The 18,471-nt window shown below is 36.2% G+C and overlaps 1 protein-coding gene and 1 pseudogene across 1 annotated transcript; both read right to left on the bottom strand.

The window, feature by feature from the left end:
* Positions 1–1,132: 1,132 nt before the first annotated feature.
* LOC138188844 (angiopoietin-2-like) lies at positions 1,133–6,527 on the bottom strand (annotated as a pseudogene).
* Positions 6,528–12,444: 5,917 nt separating this feature from the next.
* On the bottom strand, positions 12,445–14,235 carry LOC138188620 (SURP and G-patch domain-containing protein 1-like). Its single transcript, XM_069130573.1, has 6 exons — positions 14,083–14,235; positions 13,624–14,004; positions 13,156–13,480; positions 12,957–13,041; positions 12,618–12,747; positions 12,445–12,517 (listed from the first exon to the last, which is right to left on the bottom strand). Exons 1-6 carry the CDS (start codon positions 14,131–14,133, stop codon positions 12,491–12,493), a joined length of 999 nt encoding a protein of 332 aa, XP_068986674.1. The 5' UTR covers positions 14,134–14,235; the 3' UTR covers positions 12,445–12,490.
* Between the last annotated feature and the right edge of the window lie 4,236 nt (positions 14,236–18,471).

Genomic DNA, 18,471 nt, shown 5'->3' with positions numbered 1-18,471 from the left:
TCCGTCGAATTAGGATGAATGGGAATCTGATGAAACCCGCTGGCCATGTCTAAGCGAATGAAGTATCTGGCCTTTTGCAATCTCGCGATCTGATCCGCGATGAGGGGTAGGGGATACCGATCCGCGACCGTGTTTTTATTTAACTCTCGAAAATCTACACACAGTCTATCTGAGCCGTCCTTTTTCTTCACGAGTATCATGGGGCTCGCGAACGGCGAACTACTGGGCCTTATGATTTTTGCATCGATTAACTCGCTGATTCTCTCTCGCACTGTTCTTCGTTCTTCCTCGCTGAGTCGGTAGGGCCTTCTTTGTACGGTGATGTTGGGATCAATTAATCGAATCTCTAACTGGCCTAGAAAGAATTTCTAAGAATAGAAATCAATCGGCTCTTATCATTACCACATACTTCGGTGTCTACTTTATCAAAATCAATCTCATTTTCGACGGTTTTATGGCAAGCATTGACTGTCTTCGTTTTGCGGATATCGAGGCCGTTGGGCGTAATGATTACATCGAATCTTACTATCTCGCGACCAATCATAATATCGTACTTTAAATGACTATCGTCAAGGACGTGAAAAGCTATCTCCAATGTAAAATCGTTAATACGTACGACGGACAAAATCTGGGACGTACTTTTAACGCAGGTATTCCCGATTCCTTGCATTACTATTACATCAGTCGTTCTCTTACCGGAAAATTTCGAGGCTACGGATTCTTTAATTAATGAGCACTCGGCTCCGGAATCGAAGTAAAACGGAAACGACTCACCCAGATGACTCAAACTACCAATTGGCGGCTTCATCTCACAGAAGTCTGCTCGGGGTTTGTTATTGTTATTGTTATTGTTATTGTTATTGTTATTGTTATTGTTATTGTTATTGTTATTGTTATTGTTATTGTTATTGTTATTGTTATTGTTATTGTTATTGTTATTGTTATTGTTATTGTTATTGTTATTGTTATTGTTATTGTTATTGTTATTGTTATTGTTATTGTTATTGTTATTGTTATTGTTATTGTTATTGTTATTGTTATTGTTATTGTTATTGTTATTGTTATTGTTATTGTTATTGTTATTGTTATTGTTATTGTTATTGTTATTGTTGTTGTTATTGTTATTGTTATTGTTATAATCGTCTATATCATTGCTGTTGTTGGTCCTTTTGGTTTAATCATCATCGTGGCACGTTTCAAAGTATAATCCCAACCTCTCCAACGGAACCATACGATACCTTTTATTAAATAACAGATAGGAAGAATTGTCTTTTGTCATTAAACGGATAATACGAAACATGAGTGGCTGGTTGTACGTGACGACATTATTTTGTAAGCAATCATACCTTGTCGAGCGGTTAAATCCTGAGGATCGTTCAAATAAAGACCGTTTAATCCTCGTCCGCACGATTTCCACCACCATCCGCCTTTTAGCATGGAAGCGCAGTTCAACGATGACCTATCGTTGTCCCTGTGTGAAATGAAATATCGTCTCTAACGAATAGTTGACTCTTATTACGATTAATCTATCCGATATTATCCGTTCTTCAATGCTTTTTGCTCTATGCTTTCACATAACCGAAATTGTCATCTCATGCATTCTAACAAATGAAGAAATAACGTGTTACCTGTTGTACGTGGAAAACGGATTATTGTACGAACCGTACCATGGATCGTTTAATGAGTCACCGGCATTTCCGTCGTAACCGTCAATCTCCAATTTATAATATTCTCCTTCTGAATAGATTTTGAAGTGAGAGTACTGTGCGTACCTAAACGAAAGTACATAGATATATAATTTTTGTATGCGCACGGATATACGGATGTTCCGAAACGTTCTATATCTTAAATGTACAGAGAAAATCGTCTTTGAAATCCTCTCCGATCTATTCTACACAGACATTAAAACTTCCGAACTTCGTATCCAAAATCAGTTGCAATTGTAATTTTGATATTTCTTACCTTTTGTTACCTTCGAAATCTTCGAGTTCCACCCGAAGCATGTAATCTTCGTTGTTAGTTAACATGTATATGTTTTCGTTGCCAAGCCAAAACTCTCGAGCAGGATCACCAAAACCGTTTTTATAATCAGCCCAATCACGATTGAAATTTTCTCTTGGCTCGCCGAAATCGTCTCTTCTTTAAATAACCTAGGAAAAAGTGGAAATTCTTTTTCGAATTATGATATAAAAGAAGTAGGAAGATTAAATATCTTTTACCAACGAACGCGGCTGTTTATTGTACGCACAGTTATTCTTTTTCTGTAACGACCTAAGAGTATAAGCTATCGATTCTACATTGATCCTACATTGATTCTACATTGCGAAATATACTTTTTTGGGAAAAAAAGCCCGTTCTATCACACTAGTTTTATCTCGATGCATGATGCACACGCGTATATACATATTATAGTATTTGGACGAATCTCTGTTTTACCGTCCAACCTCCTTCGGCGATATCCTGCTCGCAATAAACCTTGAGAAACCAATAGGTTGTTCCACGAATTTGAAGATAATAGACACCGCTATCTCTCATGCCAGCATTTAACAAATCAACACATGAATAGTCCTGTAACGTTAAACAATATGTACATGTATTATCGTGTTTGTAAGCATTGATAATATGGAATAACGCTTTCTTTTTCTTGCGTAGATTTTTCACTCTGTTACATATTACGTACATAGATTAGTAGTTTTCTCTCTTTTTACAATATTGTTATACATATTTAATGTTTCAATTATACAATCGTATTGTAAAAACTACTTTTCTCTTTCTTTCCTTTTATTTCTTCTAGAAATATGGTATAGATTTTCAAAATTCCCATAAAGGAAGGATTAATAAAAATTTCACCGACAGGGACTTTTTACGAGCCATATTCGAACGTTTCAAAGTTGATGGTTCTACGTGATGCACATGTGTACATTATAGTGACTTTGTGTGTTATTTACGGTTTGACGAGACGAGTAATTACGAGCAACTTTAAAATGACCGTTTAAACGAAACATTCAGAATGTTAATCGATGTATTACGTAATAAATTTTTCAAATCTGAACATTTCTTTGTGTTATAGCACATACGATATGTACGTGAACGAAGGTGGGCATATGCGTAGGCATGTCGTGTATTCTATAAGTGATTTAACTATACTGTGTATGCACGATAAAATGCATATGTTTAAGATTCCTTCTTTCTCTCCAACCCCTTCACCCTTCCCCCTCCCTACACAATCACTCCTTTTCCGTAGTAATTGGGCCTCCCCTTGTCTACACATTCTTCACATAGAAATACAGCAGCGTTGTTGTTACGTTTACTCTCTCATCTTCTTCCGTTTCATCGCGTTCGTTCGCTTATTCGCTTACAGGGTCTTACAAGGTAACTAAACTATAGAAAAGAGAGAGGAAGAAAGAAAAAAGTATGTTTGCATAAAAGTCATGCGGTATATCGATTATTCCACTTTGGTCGGTTAAAAACCAAAGAAGAAATGAGAAAAATATAAAATACTATATAAAAACTGTTTCTAATTCGTTTGAACGGTGCCGATTACCAGTGACGTTAATTGGTACGGGTTGAGAATGTTTTTGTTGTTTATTACCTTAACATCTTTGTAATTAAGGAATGCATCGGTGGTAAAGGTGGAATTTGCTGTACTTGGTTTGTTTTTGACACTTGGGAATATAACAATGAAAATATAACGATTTTTAGACGATGATCGCTGCGAACTCGGTGATAATGGGGGGCCTATTGAAGGATTGGCTGTCGAGTTGGAGAAATTAGTGGAACCAGCTATATTGCTTGAATTAATGAAATTATTGATCGATACGGCGTTCGACGAGGTCGGCGAAGACATGGACATCGACACAGACGAAACAATGGTAGTCGGATTGACCGGTAAAACGGTTGTTTCAACTGCAATGTCATCAGAGAGTTCAACGTATCTGTGAATCGAAAGAAATTCGTTCTACATGAAACATAATAATTAATTACATAGCAATGTAATAATGGTGTTTCGTTAGTTGAACGTAGTATATTGTCGCTACACTTTCTACATATTTATTTATTTATTTATTTACTAATATTCTTTTACATCGTTCTTTCACGCATCATATACCTATGTATAATAATATATTGGAATATTTACTAACAACAGATGCAATCAATTCGAAATACGATTCTTTCACATTACACGAAACGAAAGATTTCTTTTCATCGAACGGAACAAAGCAAACAGATAAAGATAGAAATACGTATGTACATTGTCTGTTATTATTAGAGAGAAAAGATTATTTCTCGAAAAATGGAATGGAACTGACAACGTCGTAAATGCCTTTGGTTTCTATATTATTTCGTAACATGGTGTATGATAATAAAAGCAAGCGAATAAAGTATCAAAGAAGGAAAACTAACCTATTGGAGTCGTATTCGACAAGGCGATCGATCGTGGGATCTAGCAGCAATTCCGCAGGTATTGGACGCTGAGCAAGGCTAGCTACATCGTCCTCCTGCTTTCGAAGTCTATTCTCCACTCCTTCTAAATTTTCGATAATCTTATTCGTTTTCGATCTTAAATCCACATGAATTTCACTGATCGCTCTTTCTTGTCTTTGCGTTTGTGTAAGTAATTCATCGGATTTTGGCAAGAGATCGTCCACGGAACTTTTCGTGCCAACCTGTCGAAAAAAGTATAATACCTATCTATATGGAATGCCGTCAAGTGGACATGTAAAATTGTGCATGCGGTCATACAACGTGATTAACACGGCAGGTAAACAGTGAAATTAACAATTTAGCCACATCTTCTCAGCTTACCACGACGTTCCAGACTTCATCCATTTTCTCCGATACAGTCAACAATTGGATATATTTGTTCGACGAGTCGATCGATTTTACTCTGCCTTGGTGGTGGCGGCTCGGTAGTTGTCGTTGTTGTTGTTGTAACGTTGAACGCCGGTCGACCGTTCGTACTTCCTCTCACTAATATCGCATCGTGCACGTCACTCATCATGTTGTAAATAGTTCCCAAACGATCGGAAACCAAGTTTACGTGAAACTGTAACTTTCTGTCCATATTGTTTGTCGCTTGCCTTAAATTTTCTATCCCGATCGTAATGTGATTTATTACTTCATTACTCATCGCTTTAGTGATTTCGATTACGCTCATACATTGACTGGCTTTTTTTCGCTGGCTTCGGCATTTATGTCGTCATTTTGTAACAAGTTATTATCCAATTGATGTTTCAAATCGATCAATTTATTATCTATATCCGATACCTTTTGATCAAGTGACAATAATTTTTCACCAAGAGTGAAATCGGATGATGATGTATTTTCTCGCTTCTGATGGATTGCTTGTAATTTCGGACCTGTTTTGCCAAATAAATGCCAATTTATACGATAAACTTGAACAGCGAATGGCAACCGTAGAAAGAAAAGAAGAAGAAGCATCAGTAAAAAGATAAAAGTATGGAAAAGAGACAAAGAGAACGAAAAAAGGGGAGGGGGGAAATACAGGGAAAGCAGGCTTGTATACGTGTGTACATATGTAGGTATATACCTATACAATAGGTATATATAGGTAGGTACCTATAAACTACACGTAAATACAATTGTTAAGTAAACGATATAGATAAAAGAAAACCGGCTGTAAATGTAATACAATTCAAACGACAATTTGTAGTTGCGATCCATGTTTGTTCTAACCGAGTCGATCAGTCCAATATTTTTTTTTTTTTTTTCTTTTCTTCTTCTATAGATACGTCTGTTAACGAATTTCTGTTTTTACGTATTAGCATTTTATGTACATACATACATACGTACCGCTTCTGATTTCACTGTCGTTTTTATCATCGCTCCTTTTTGTCGAGTATGCAGATTCAGTTGAAGAAAATTCAATTTGATGAGAATTGAAAAGTTTTAGATCTAATGTTCGTAGCTTTGTAATAACTGCATCGGTTTTATCGATATTATCATTCACGCGTGAATCCAAAGCTTCCACTCTTCTCATCAAGTGTTCCACCGCTTTGTCCAAATTTTCAATGTGCTTTAATTTTGATTCCAAAGTCGAAACTATAACCTCGAAAACGTTAAAGAGGTATTGCTCTCTGAAAAAAAAGTACCGAAAAGTATTACGATCAAAGAATGAAATTCGTTTTAATTTCAATTAAGAAATTTTCATTTCACTGGAGTAATGCAAAAGTAAGAATGTTCATCCATTGATTCGTTACATCTTAACTATCTCAACAATTAATAGAAATTTCAAAATATGAACAAATTATCAAATTTGATTAATATTAGTTATTATAAAAAGCTACAAAATTAATTCATCTTCTATAAATAAATTAAACGATATTGATAATCGATACATCATTGCTATAAATGAGGAAAATGTTGCTCTATCTTATATAAAATAGTATCGGATCTAAGATAAAGCTGAATCTGAAACAACTTGCACAGATGTATCCTTTCTCTCGTTACGATGTAAACTGTAATTTTACGCAATCCATAGGTAGGTCAACAGTCGTACTCTCCATGGTTATTACGGTCCTTTCGAATCTTACAAATCTGTAAACTTTATAGTGTAATGCCTAAATTTGTAGAATTTGTATGTAATTGTATGTAATGTAAAATATAACGGCATTGTTGTCATTACTTTTACCACATGTACACGACTACTGAACGATAATCAACATACTTAAATAATTAACATACATATACATTATTAAGAATTACAACATATTTTCGTAAATTTTATCATTTATTCTCTTTTCGTAACGCACACGCGATATTCGTATTCGTATTCGTATTCGTGTGTGTATTCTCTGGTTTACTCTGGCTTTATTCGTCGAATAAAAATGTAATTTATAATAATAATTATATATAAATATAGTATGTAACATGCAATGATTATAGAATGTAGAATTATAGTAAAATATATACAGAAAGAAAATGACTCGCAAATATTTGCTCACTCGCTTTTACTAAATATACAGATACGATAAATATACCTTGTAAGGAGAGTAGGAAAATATCCTAATTATTAATTATTCGAACGAGGAGATCTACGTTTACCAGTTTCAATGATTTTCAAATATATTATTGTCAGGATCATGATTTTGAACAACTTTTTCCTACGTATGTTTGGGGCCCTGCTCGGCTGTAGCTTTCGAGATATGTACATATTCGTAAAAATACCTTTGCTACCTTTTATCTTGGTATCGGTTAGGTTGCTGGCAGCTTTGTGTACCGGGCAAGATGATATTACCTATACGTATGTATGCGAGTTTATGGCTCTCGCATAGATAAAGCCAAACTTGTACTGTTTCGCGTTGCAGGATCGCTGGATAGATGATTCCTCCACAGTGAAAGTGAACAACGAAAAACGGAGAGTATTTACACCAGTTCACTGGTGGATGAATACTCCGGATGAACGCTAACATATTCTTGGCGACTGAAATAGTGAATTGTTTAAATAATATATTAGAATCTGTTACTTTTTCGCTAATATTCTAAATCTTCTAAATATTTTCATGTAAATTACAGTTTACGTTGACGTTGTACACCTGTGCTTAAAATACGGATAAATCGAAATTTTGTTCCTTTTTTTCTTCAAATTGATGAACATCTACAATTATTATTAAAATTACACATTGAACATAAGAGCAATCGGCCGAGACCCTGTAGCCTTGTAATTGAAACGCCCGCTCGTTGCAAGTTTGATAGTCCTACGTGCTATAATGAGATTATTCCTACGTAAAAATGAATTAAAAAAATTAATGACAAGTGATTAATAAGAATTATTAGTAAGGAATACTTTTTAAATCCTATTTAATTGATTTGATATGATGAGACGAAACCTTTCATGATCATAAGAATATATAATATAATAGAATGAATAATAGAATATATAATAGAATATATAATAGAAAAGTTTGTGAAGTTAACTTATGTTTACTTTACCCTTTCCGATAATAAAAATACTTTATGATACTTATCAGCTTCTTTCGGGCAAAGTTATTTTATTTTTACAATATAAAAAGTTGAGTTATCTCTTTTAATTCTTTAGAATTACGATATTACAATCATTAATGCCAGATTCATCGAGGAGCGATAAAACAAAGTATCCTCAAAGGTCACATCCATCAAACCCAGTTGTTAGATAAACTTTATGTAAAATTTTTAATCGAGAGATCTTTACAAACACGACGATACTGCTGCTGCAGTGCGACATGCTCGACGTATCGTCGACTGATTGTTTGAAAAATGGTTCACAATTCGATCAACTGTATAGGCAGCTGAGGTTAGTATTGCTTAAATGCGATCGATGATCGACTATGTCTACTGTCGTAGTTACGATTGGCTGAATGAGAAACAAATATTTATACAAGTATGTATTTGGTGCTGACGAGATTTACTTCTGACTGATTTCTTCACATATACTTGAACGATTCTAACTGAAGAATGAAATTTAAAACGTAATTTTATTCTATTAATTTCTACTTCGTTCCAGCTATTGCCGATTCATCTACAAGTATAGTATGTACGTATGATTATACAAATTATAATAATAAACAGGTCTCGTGTTCCTAAGCCAAAAAAAATCGTTCTCTTTACTTTCCTTCTAATTATCAAATTGTCAGATTAATATCTTATACTTTATCTATATGTAAATGAAGTTGTCTATTATAAAATTCTATCATCTCAAACGTATCGCGTAATTTTAATCGCTGATATTTCTGTTGTTTCAATTATTATGCCGACATCGTTATATAATGTTACCTTAAATAATAATAAGACCTTGTTCTTTCACGAATGCTCCTCTTAAATAAGTCTCAATAAGAATAATTGATACCATAAGCGTAATTATTATAGATATCGGTCCTTCGATTCATAGAAAACAGAAAATGTCGTTATTCTTTCAAATACAATTGTATCATATAAGGTCCATGACGTTGCAAAAAAAAAGAGAGAAAGAAAGGTTACAATATAAACATACATGATAGAACGCATGTTTTAATTTAATTTATTAAGCTATAACTGTATAATTGTTTTACTTGATCCACATTTTTAACCAGCTTATAACGAAAATGGGCATGAATATTATCGAAATTACTCTAGTGTAAAAGTACTCCGCAGCGAAACCAACGAACAAAAACTAACAACGACTATTGAAAGGTGGAAGCGGAATTACAACGAGCGCTTACAACGGACGACATTCCACAACTGATAACTTCCGTAAGATTGAAGAAGAAGAAGGAACAGAAGAAAAAGAAAGAGAGAACGGCAGAAATAAAGAACGGAACGAAGAAAAATACGCGATTTTAAAAATTCACGTACCCACGGCACTCCCGACGAAGATCACTTAATGTTCGGTTAGTTGTTCGCATGCAAGTTCTTCTTCTTCTTTTTAAGCCGAACATCCATTCATTCTCAACGCTTATATATATGTACAAAGCAATAAGTAAATTCACCAACGATAATGTTTCTAAGTGAAGATATATACGCGAGAATGTAAATGTTCTTTTCGACTGGAACAAAACCAATTTGATCGAAGCACAAATCACGAAACACTCGGCAAAGAAAACACGACTATTACAAGTTGCAACAAACAGGAAAAGATCTTTCTTTCGCCATTACCAATTTTAAATTGTTTCATAACAATTCGTTATCATAACGAATGTTCAAGGTGATCACAGCGGAGTTTATCCCCATCCTCTTCGATATAACACTTTGATCACCGTATACGCACCAAGGATAAGATGAGATGATGAACTTAAGCGAATCCTATATTTTTCTCATTTTTCTCTTTGTAGCAAAATCATTACTTGTTCTGTTGGTTTCGCTCTACTTTTAATATTCGTTCGCCTTGATCGAAATATATACGACCGTTGTCATTACGAACATTGACATTTCCTTGATGAAGACACACACACACACACACGGTAAATGAGTAATTAGTATAGTCTCTTAGAAACGACTTAAAAAAGAAAGACAAAAGACCGTATCAATTTGTTGTATTTATATGTGCGCAACTGTTCCACAGACAAAATCAGAACCATTATTTAATTCTTTTGAATCTCGATGATTACGCGCACTTCGCACTGAATGTTGTGTATGACACCTGTTCCGTTTTCTTCCAAGTTCGATGATCTATCCGTTCTTCTCTTCTTCCTAGATATATAAGTTCGATATAAATTGAAACATAGATAAACCCTATGTCATATACGATTGTGCATCACCCTTCCTTATTCTAATGTTTTTCACTTTATTGTTCGTACGTCTCCTGAAATAACGAGCAAAATATACAACAGTAATACGCAATTATGCGCACCGTATTTTAAATTCGATACAAACAATCAGACTGCCGACACCATAAAGCACCAACAAGTTCCCGATCGCCGCTAAATAGTAAGAGTTACTTTCACGTACATACGTGTCCGCTTTGAAAGAGTGCTTGTACCTCTCCCCACTGATCTACCGACCATTCTGTGGTCTTTTTCCGTCCTTTCCCTCTGTAAGGCTATGATCCGATCTGAAACGGTTCGATCCGTTTGAATTCGTACTGTTCCGTTTCGTTGCAACTTCTTCTTCCCCTTCCTTTGCGTTGCCCTTCTCTTTCTCACCCTACCTACCACTCTACCCCTTCTTGACTGATGTCGTTGCCAGCGTCACCAGGAGAAGTTCCTATCGCAGGAACAAGATGACGTCACTTATAAAACGAAGACATACATGTATGTGACCATACGCGAATACGACTGTCAGTCCCCATCACTGTCTTGCCCCTTCGCTTATTTGAGTGCATCTATAGTACGAGATATTCCGTCATTCTATGCTACTACTACATACACCATAAATACTGTTTTAATTCTTACTGCTGCCGTTCTTCATGCTTCCAAACTTTCAACAGTTCCAACAGCCATTTTACTTCTACTTTTGACTTTCTGACAATATCGATTACAGTTGATTGAAAAATAAGCAGGAATAAACCGAACATTACCTGCGTATGATATATTAATTTGTAAATACATATCTATATCGCATCGATATCTATCTAATATTTAATATATTTGCATCTAACGTATTGATAACTTTCATTTTCTTCGTAATGATTATAAATCATCTTTTTATAAATCATTATTTATCTTTTAATTAAAATGTGTCAGAGCGCAGTTGGAACGAGGATTAAAATTACATAACTTAAACGTAAAATGAAGATTAAGGAAATAACTATTATTAAGGTGAGCTAATTCAAAGGTGAAAATTGCTTTTAAATAAGATAAATGTCGTCAGTTATTTATAGCTGAGCTTCTATCTCGTATCTATACTCTTCGTGTGAAATTACAAACAAATCAAAACATTATTTTGCGAATCTAAGAGAACTTGTGTGAAATATTTCGAGAATGTCATGATCTTACATTCTAAGAGAACGTGTCAGACTTTTCACCTTGATCGAGACGTCGATACAATTGTTGATCAAGAAACGAGAACAGGCATACTCGGTATTACTGTGAAATGTGCATTCCATGATTATCAGGGCGCATCGATGTGAAATATGCATTAAAATTCCAACGACAACGACGAGAATGAAGAAATGGAAAAGATTAAATAACGAATCTAATCAAAATCGAAAAAAAGAATGCAATACAGTAATTCGGTAAATGCGATAAAGGAAAAAGTAACAAGATACGATCGGAAAGAAGATGTACAAGAAAATTAGTAAACCGACAGACTGGCAATGAGGTAGATCGTAGTATAAAAATGAAGAGAGGAAGAAAGCAGAGGGGAAAGGGAAGAGTACATTATAAATTCAAGTATACATAGGTATCGTCATATATGTATGTATGTAGATCGGTAAAATTGTTTCACTTATCGACACAAATTAACCGGAATGCTTTGTCACGGACTGAATACAGGATAGAGCTGATACCTGTCGCTGTTTTTACGTGTCCCATGTTTGGGGGACCATGTGACCTGTGAGGCGTGATATATTCCCTATGTTAGGGCAATGTATCAATCAGATCGATCAATGTAGAAGCGCTTAAGCACGCTTGTCCAATGTAATAGGAAATACTCTAATTTTTTTGAAGTTGGTATTCAGTTGGAATTTGTGAGACACGAAGTCCCATATAATTATGTTACGTCTACTCTGTACTTAATCGATGCTATTACAATCTAATACATATCGCACGGTGCATCAAATATGAAACCTACGTACAAATAATATATGTAACAAAACATTCACAGTTCATATTTCATTTAATAATTCTAATGAGCATTCATAATCGTACATACATACAATAAGAAAAACAGAGTAAACATCTATAGAAATAGAAACAAGATTGGGATTTCATTTATTATGTCACTATAACTGTAACTGTGATCTGTACGTTCAGTATAGTATGTCAAATATACAAAATAATGACAATTTATCTCCCAACTGAATGGAACATCACGATATATAATACCTCGAATACGATCTACTAATGTCACCTTCTTCTCAATAATAAGGTCTTCGAGGATTGTTCTAAAAATAAAAGGAAGAAAAATAAACATTTGATTAGTGGTTAAGTATATGAAACATAACTTTGGTATTGCGAAATTTTTTAGATGTTTGACAAAATTACCAAAGGATTAGGCCTAAATCTGTAGGCAAGCATCATTCTCTTTCTGTAGGCATCGAATTCATCGTCGTCCCTGGATACACCATCCGGTCTTTCGGAACCTAAACCAGCACTGTCGAATCTATTGGTTGCTCTATAGAAAAATGAGAAATGTCGGTACAACATCGAAGATATTGGTATTAATAAATGAAGTAGGAAATGGTCACAGATAGATCAAATAAAATGCTAAGGAAATTCAATAATACGGTAAACTTCTATCATAAAAATAATTCACATGTATTATATGTTTATATGTGAAATTAACGCGAATATAAAGAGTACAATCAGTCAGGAACTACTTACTTATTAATAGGTTCGATGCGACCATTGCCTTCGCTACCTAATCCTTGTCCTTCGCTCCAACCAAGTTTTTGTAGCATGTGAAATCCTAAAGAATTGCAAACTTCGTTAATTTGGTTGTCAAACATAACTTACTGACAAAAAGATACATATATATTTTAATATATGTAAATACATGGACAAAGAAAGGCAGGCTGCGTACCGATGTTATCTTCTTTTAGTTTGTACTCCTTGTAATCGCTAAGGTCAGGTTCCTTCCCTTGATTAACTGCGTTATATAGTTCCATAAATTTTTTAAGTTCATCCGGTAGCAAGATATCACCAATATGATGCTTTCCTTCTGCTTGGGCCGTCAATTCTTCAGCCCACATTTGAGTAGCCTCCATTTCGGCAGATTTGAGTTTGTGTTCCCAAGTACCACCTTCCGTCTCTTCGTCACTGTCGTATTCGTATTTGTGCTTACCCTGTGCTTCTAAACGTCTTACTTCTTCTCTTTTTCTTAATAAGTTTTGGTAGAGAAGATTTATCTGAATGAAGGTTAGAATAAACGGTGAGTGAGTTGGCAGAAATTACACATAGTTGAATTAACAAAGTACTAAGCTCGATCTTAATCTTAAATCTTAAATGAACGCTTGAAATAAAACAATTTTAAAATAAACAATCTTGTCACCTTGTAATGATCTTCGGCTTTTTTCCTTTGCTCTTCAGTGAGATCTAACGTCCCCAAAGTTTGTCGTGCATATTGTATCAAGGCTGGATCGTTCCTTGATATTTTAGTTAACATAGGGTTCTTTGTTTCCGTACGTTGCACTTTTGGTGATGGAATTATAACAGCCGGTTGTCCAATTTGTCCAGGAATCGCGATACCTGGCTGTGAAAAGCCACTACTACTTTGCTGTTTATTATGGATGGTTAACGTGTTCATTTCTGCTACAGGCACCTTATTATCTGGATCACCCCATCGGCTACGTCTTTTTCGTTTACGTTCTTCCTTGTTGTCTTCCTTTGATCGATCTGTAGAATTGTTATCGCTCTCTCTCTCGTTTCTTTTCTGTTTAATGTACAAATAATTATAATCAATAATGGTAGATGATGACACGATGCAAAAATAAATATACATTATATATACCTTGTGGTGAAACATGCTTGTTAGAGGTAGGACCTTGATCGCTATCGTCATTATCGCTGAGAGCTTCTTCCGGACAATAGAGTTCCGCGCCGGTGTTTTTATTTTCCTTAACGGATTTTTCGGTGCGAAATTTTGCCAATCCCCTGTACTGCATATAGGCTGCATAACGTTATATATATTGGGCTTGTTTCGACGTTTAAAGTGTTGTGCATTGCATTCTGCACGTAAAAAGGAGTGAAAAGAGCGCTTAAACGTCGAAATATCTCAAACGGGAAGGAAATGACGGCTAGTTTTAGTCAAAATCGACGAAATCAAAGCGATTTTCTAGCTGTTGGGCTTGTTTCGATTGATAGACGGTTGTGCATTGCATTCTGCACGTAAAATGGAGTAAAAAGAGCGCTTAAACTTCGAAATATCTCAAACGGGAAGGAAATGACGGCTAGTTTTCTTCAAAATCGACGAAATCAAAGCGATTTGCTAGCTGTAGGGCTTGTTTCGACGTTTAAACTGTTGTGCATTGCATTCTGCACGTAAAATGGAGTGAAAAGAGCACTTAAACGTCGAAATGTCTCAAACGGGAAGGAAATGACGGCTAGTTTTAGTCAAAATCGACGAAATCAAAGCCGTTTTCTAGCTGTAGGGCTTGTTTCGATGATTAAACTGTTGTGCATCGCATTCTGCACGTAAAAAGGAGTGAAAAGAGCGCTTAAACGTCGAAATATCTCAAACGGGAAGGAAATGACGGCTAGTTTTCTTCCAAATCGACGAAATCAAAGAGATTTGCGAGCTGTTGGGCTTGTTTCGACGTTTGAACTGTTGTGCATTGCATTCTGCACGTAAAATGGAGTGAAAAGAGCACTTAAACGTCGAAATGTCTCAAACGGGAAGGAAATGACGGCTAGTTTTAGTCAAAATCGACGAAATCAAAGCCGTTTTCTAGCTGTAGGGCTTGTTTCGATGTTTAAACTGTTGTGCATAGCATTCTGCACGTAAAAAGGAGTGAAAAGAGCGCTTAAACGTCGAAATATCTCAAACGGGAAGGAAACGACGGCTAGTTTTCTTCCAAATCGACGAAATCAAAGAGATTTGCGCGCTGTTGGGCTTGTTTCGACGTTTAAACTGTTGTGCATAGCATTCTGCACGTAAAAAGGAGTGAAAAGAGCGCTTAAACGTCGAAATATTTCAAACGGGAAGGAAATGACGGCTAGTTTTCTTCCAAATCGACGAAATCAAAGAGATTTGCGAGCTGTTGGGCTTGTTTCGACGTTTAAACTGTTGTGCATTGCATTCTGCACGTAAAAAGGAGTGAAAAGAGCGCTTAAACGTCGAAATATCTCAAACGGGAAGGAAATCACGGCTAGTTTTAGTCAAAATCGACGAAATCAAAGCAATTTTCTAGCTGTTGGGCTTGTTTCGATTGATAGACGGTTGTGCATTGCATTCTGCACGTAAAATGGAGTGAAAAGAGCGCTTAAACTTCGAAATATCTCAAACGGGAAGGAAATGACGGCTAGTTTTCTTCAAAATCGACGAAATCAAAGCCGTTTTCTAGCTGTAGGGCTTGTTTCGATGTTTAAACTGTTGTGCATAGCATTCTGCACGTAAAAAGGAGTGAAAAGAGCGCTTAAACGTCGAAATATCTCAAACGGGAAGGAAATGACGGCTAGTTTTCTTCCAAATCGACGAAATCAAAGAGATTTGCGAGCTGTTGGGCTTGTTTCGACGTTTAAACTGTTGTGCATTGCATTCTGCACGTAAAATGGAGTGAAAAGAGCGCTTAAACGTCGAAATATCTCAAACGGGAAGGAAATGACGGGTAGTTTTAGTCAAAATCGACGAAATCAAAGCGATTTTCTAGCTGTAGGGCTTGTTTCGACGTTTAAACTGTTGTGCATTGCATTCTGCACGTAAAATGGAGTGAAAAGAGCTCTTAAACGTCGAAATATCTCAAACGGGAAGAAAATGACGGCTGGTTTTAGACAAAATCGACGAAATCAAAGAGATTTGCGAGCTGTTGGGCTTGTTTCGACGTTTAAACTGTTGTGCATTGCATTCTGCACGTAAAATGGAGTGAAAAGAGCGCTTAAACGTCGAAATATCTCAAACGGGAAGGAAATGACGGGTAGTTTTAGTCAAAATCGACGAAATCAAAGCGATTTTCTAGCTGTAGGGCTTGTTTCGACGTTTAAACTGTTGTGCATTGCATTCTGCACGTAAAATGGAGTGAAAAGAGCGCTTAAACGTCGAAATATCTCAAACGGGAAGGAAATGACGGGTAGTTTTAGTCAAAATCGACGAAATCAAAGCGATTTTCTAGCTGTAGGGCTTGTTTCGACGTTTAAACTGTTGTGCATTGCATTCCGCACGTAAAATGGAGTGAAAAGAGCTCTTAAACGTCGAAATATCTCAAACGGGAAGAAAATGACGGCTGGTTTTAGTCAAAATCGACGAAATCAAAGAGATTTGCGAGCTGTTGGGCTTGTATCGACGTTTAAACTGTTGTGCATTGCATTCTGCACGTAAAATGGAGTGAAAAGAGCGCTTAAACGTCGAAATATCTCAAACGGGAAGGAAATGACGGCTAGTTTTAGACAAAATCGTCGAAATCAAAGCGATTTTGTAGCTGTAGGGCTTGTATCGACGTTTAAACTGTTGTGCATTGCATTCTACACGTAAAAAGGAGTGAAAAGAGCGCTTAAATGTCGAAATATCTCAAACGGGAAGGAAATCACGGCTAGTTTTAGTCAAAATCGTCGAAATCACAGCGATTTCCTAGCTGTAGGGCTTGTTTCGACGTTTAAACTGTTGTGCATTGCATTCTGCACGTAAAATGGAGTGAAAAGAGCACTTAAACGTCGAAATGTCTCAAACGGGAAGGAAATGACGGCTAGTTTTAGTCAAAATCGACGAAATCAAAGCGATTTTCTAGCTGTAGGGCTTGTTTCGATGTTTAAACTGTTGTGCATAGCATTCTGCACGTAAAAAGGAGTGAAAAGACCGCTTAAACGTCGAAATATCTCAAACGGGAAGGAAATGACGGCTAGTTTTCTTCCAAATCGACGAAATCAAAGAGATTTGCGAGCTGTTGGGCTTGTTCCGACGTTTAAACTGTTGTGCATTGCATTCTGCACGTAAAATGGAGTGAAAAGAGCGCTTAAACGTCGAAATATCTCAAACGGGAAGGAAATCACGGCTAGTTTTAGTCAAAATCGACGAAATCAAAGCAATTTTCTAGCTGTTGGGCTTGTTTCGATTGATAGACGGTTGTGCATTGCATTCTGCACGTAAAATGGAGTGAAAAGAGCGCTTAAACTTCGAAATATCTCAAACGGGAAGGAAATGACGGCTAGTTTTCTTCAAAATCGACGAAATCAAAGCCGTTTTCTAGCTGTAGGGCTTGTTTCGATGTTTAAACTGTTGTGCATAGCATTCTGCACGTAAAAAGGAGTGAAAAGAGCGCTTAAACGTCGAAATATCTCAAACGGGAAGGAAATGACGGCTAGTTTTCTTCCAAATCGACGAAATCAAAGAGATTTGCGAGCTGTTGGGCTTGTTTCGACGTTTAAACTGTTGTGCATTGCATTCTGCACGTAAAATGGAGTGAAAAGAGCGCTTAAACGTCGAAATATCTCAAACGGGAAGGAAATGACGGGTAGTTTTAGTCAAAATCGACGAAATCAAAGCGATTTTCTAGCTGTAGGGCTTGTTTCGACGTTTAAACTGTTGTGCATTGCATTCTGCACGTAAAATGGAGTGAAAAGAGCTCTTAAACGTCGAAATATCTCAAACGGGAAGAAAATGACGGCTGGTTTTAGTCAAAATCGACGAAATCAAAGAGATTTGCGAGCTGTTGGGCTTGTTTCGACGTTTAAACTGTTGTGCATTGCATTCTGCACGTAAAATGGAGTGAAAAGAGCGCTTAAACGTCGAAATATCTCAAACGGGAAGGAAATGACGGCTAGTTTTCTTCCAAATCGACGAAATCAAAGAGATTTGCGAGCTGTTGGGCTTGTTCCGACGTTTAAACTGTTGTGCATTGCATTCTGCACGTAAAATGGAGTGAAAAGAGCGCTTAAACGTCGAAATATCTCAAACGGGAAGGAAATCACGGCTAGTTTTAGTCAAAATCGACGAAATCAAAGCAATTTTCTAGCTGTTGGGCTTGTTTCGATTGATAGACGGTTGTGCATTGCATTCTGCACGTAAAATGGAGTGAAAAGAGCGCTTAAACTTCGAAATATCTCAAACGGGAAGGAAATGACGGCTAGTTTTCTTCAAAATCGACGAAATCAAAGCCGTTTTCTAGCTGTAGGGCTTGTTTCGATGTTTAAACTGTTGTGCATAGCATTCTGCACGTAAAAAGGAGTGAAAAGAGCGCTTAAACGTCGA

The sequence above is a fragment of the Bombus flavifrons genome, chromosome 17 (assembly GCF_040668555.2).
Source record: "Bombus flavifrons isolate JBK064 chromosome 17, iyBomFlav1_principal, whole genome shotgun sequence".
In the NCBI taxonomy this organism is placed as follows: Eukaryota; Metazoa; Arthropoda; class Insecta; order Hymenoptera; family Apidae; genus Bombus; species Bombus flavifrons.
Note: the sequence above shows the minus strand (reverse complement) of the source record. Positions and strands in the feature narration are given on the sequence as shown.

Excerpts from the sequence above, each read along its gene's own strand:
- LOC138188620 (XM_069130573.1), bottom strand. The coding sequence starts at position 14,133 with ATGACGATAGCGATCAAGGTCCTACCTCTAACAAGCATGTTTCACCAC. Across the intron at positions 14,005-14,082 it reads CAAGCATGTTTCACCACAAG|AAAAGAAACGAGAGAGAGAG; the intron begins GTATATATAATG and ends TACATTAAACAG. Across the intron at positions 13,042-13,155 it reads ACTAAAAGAAGATAACATCG|GATTTCACATGCTACAAAAA; the intron begins GTACGCAGCCTG and ends GCAATTCTTTAG.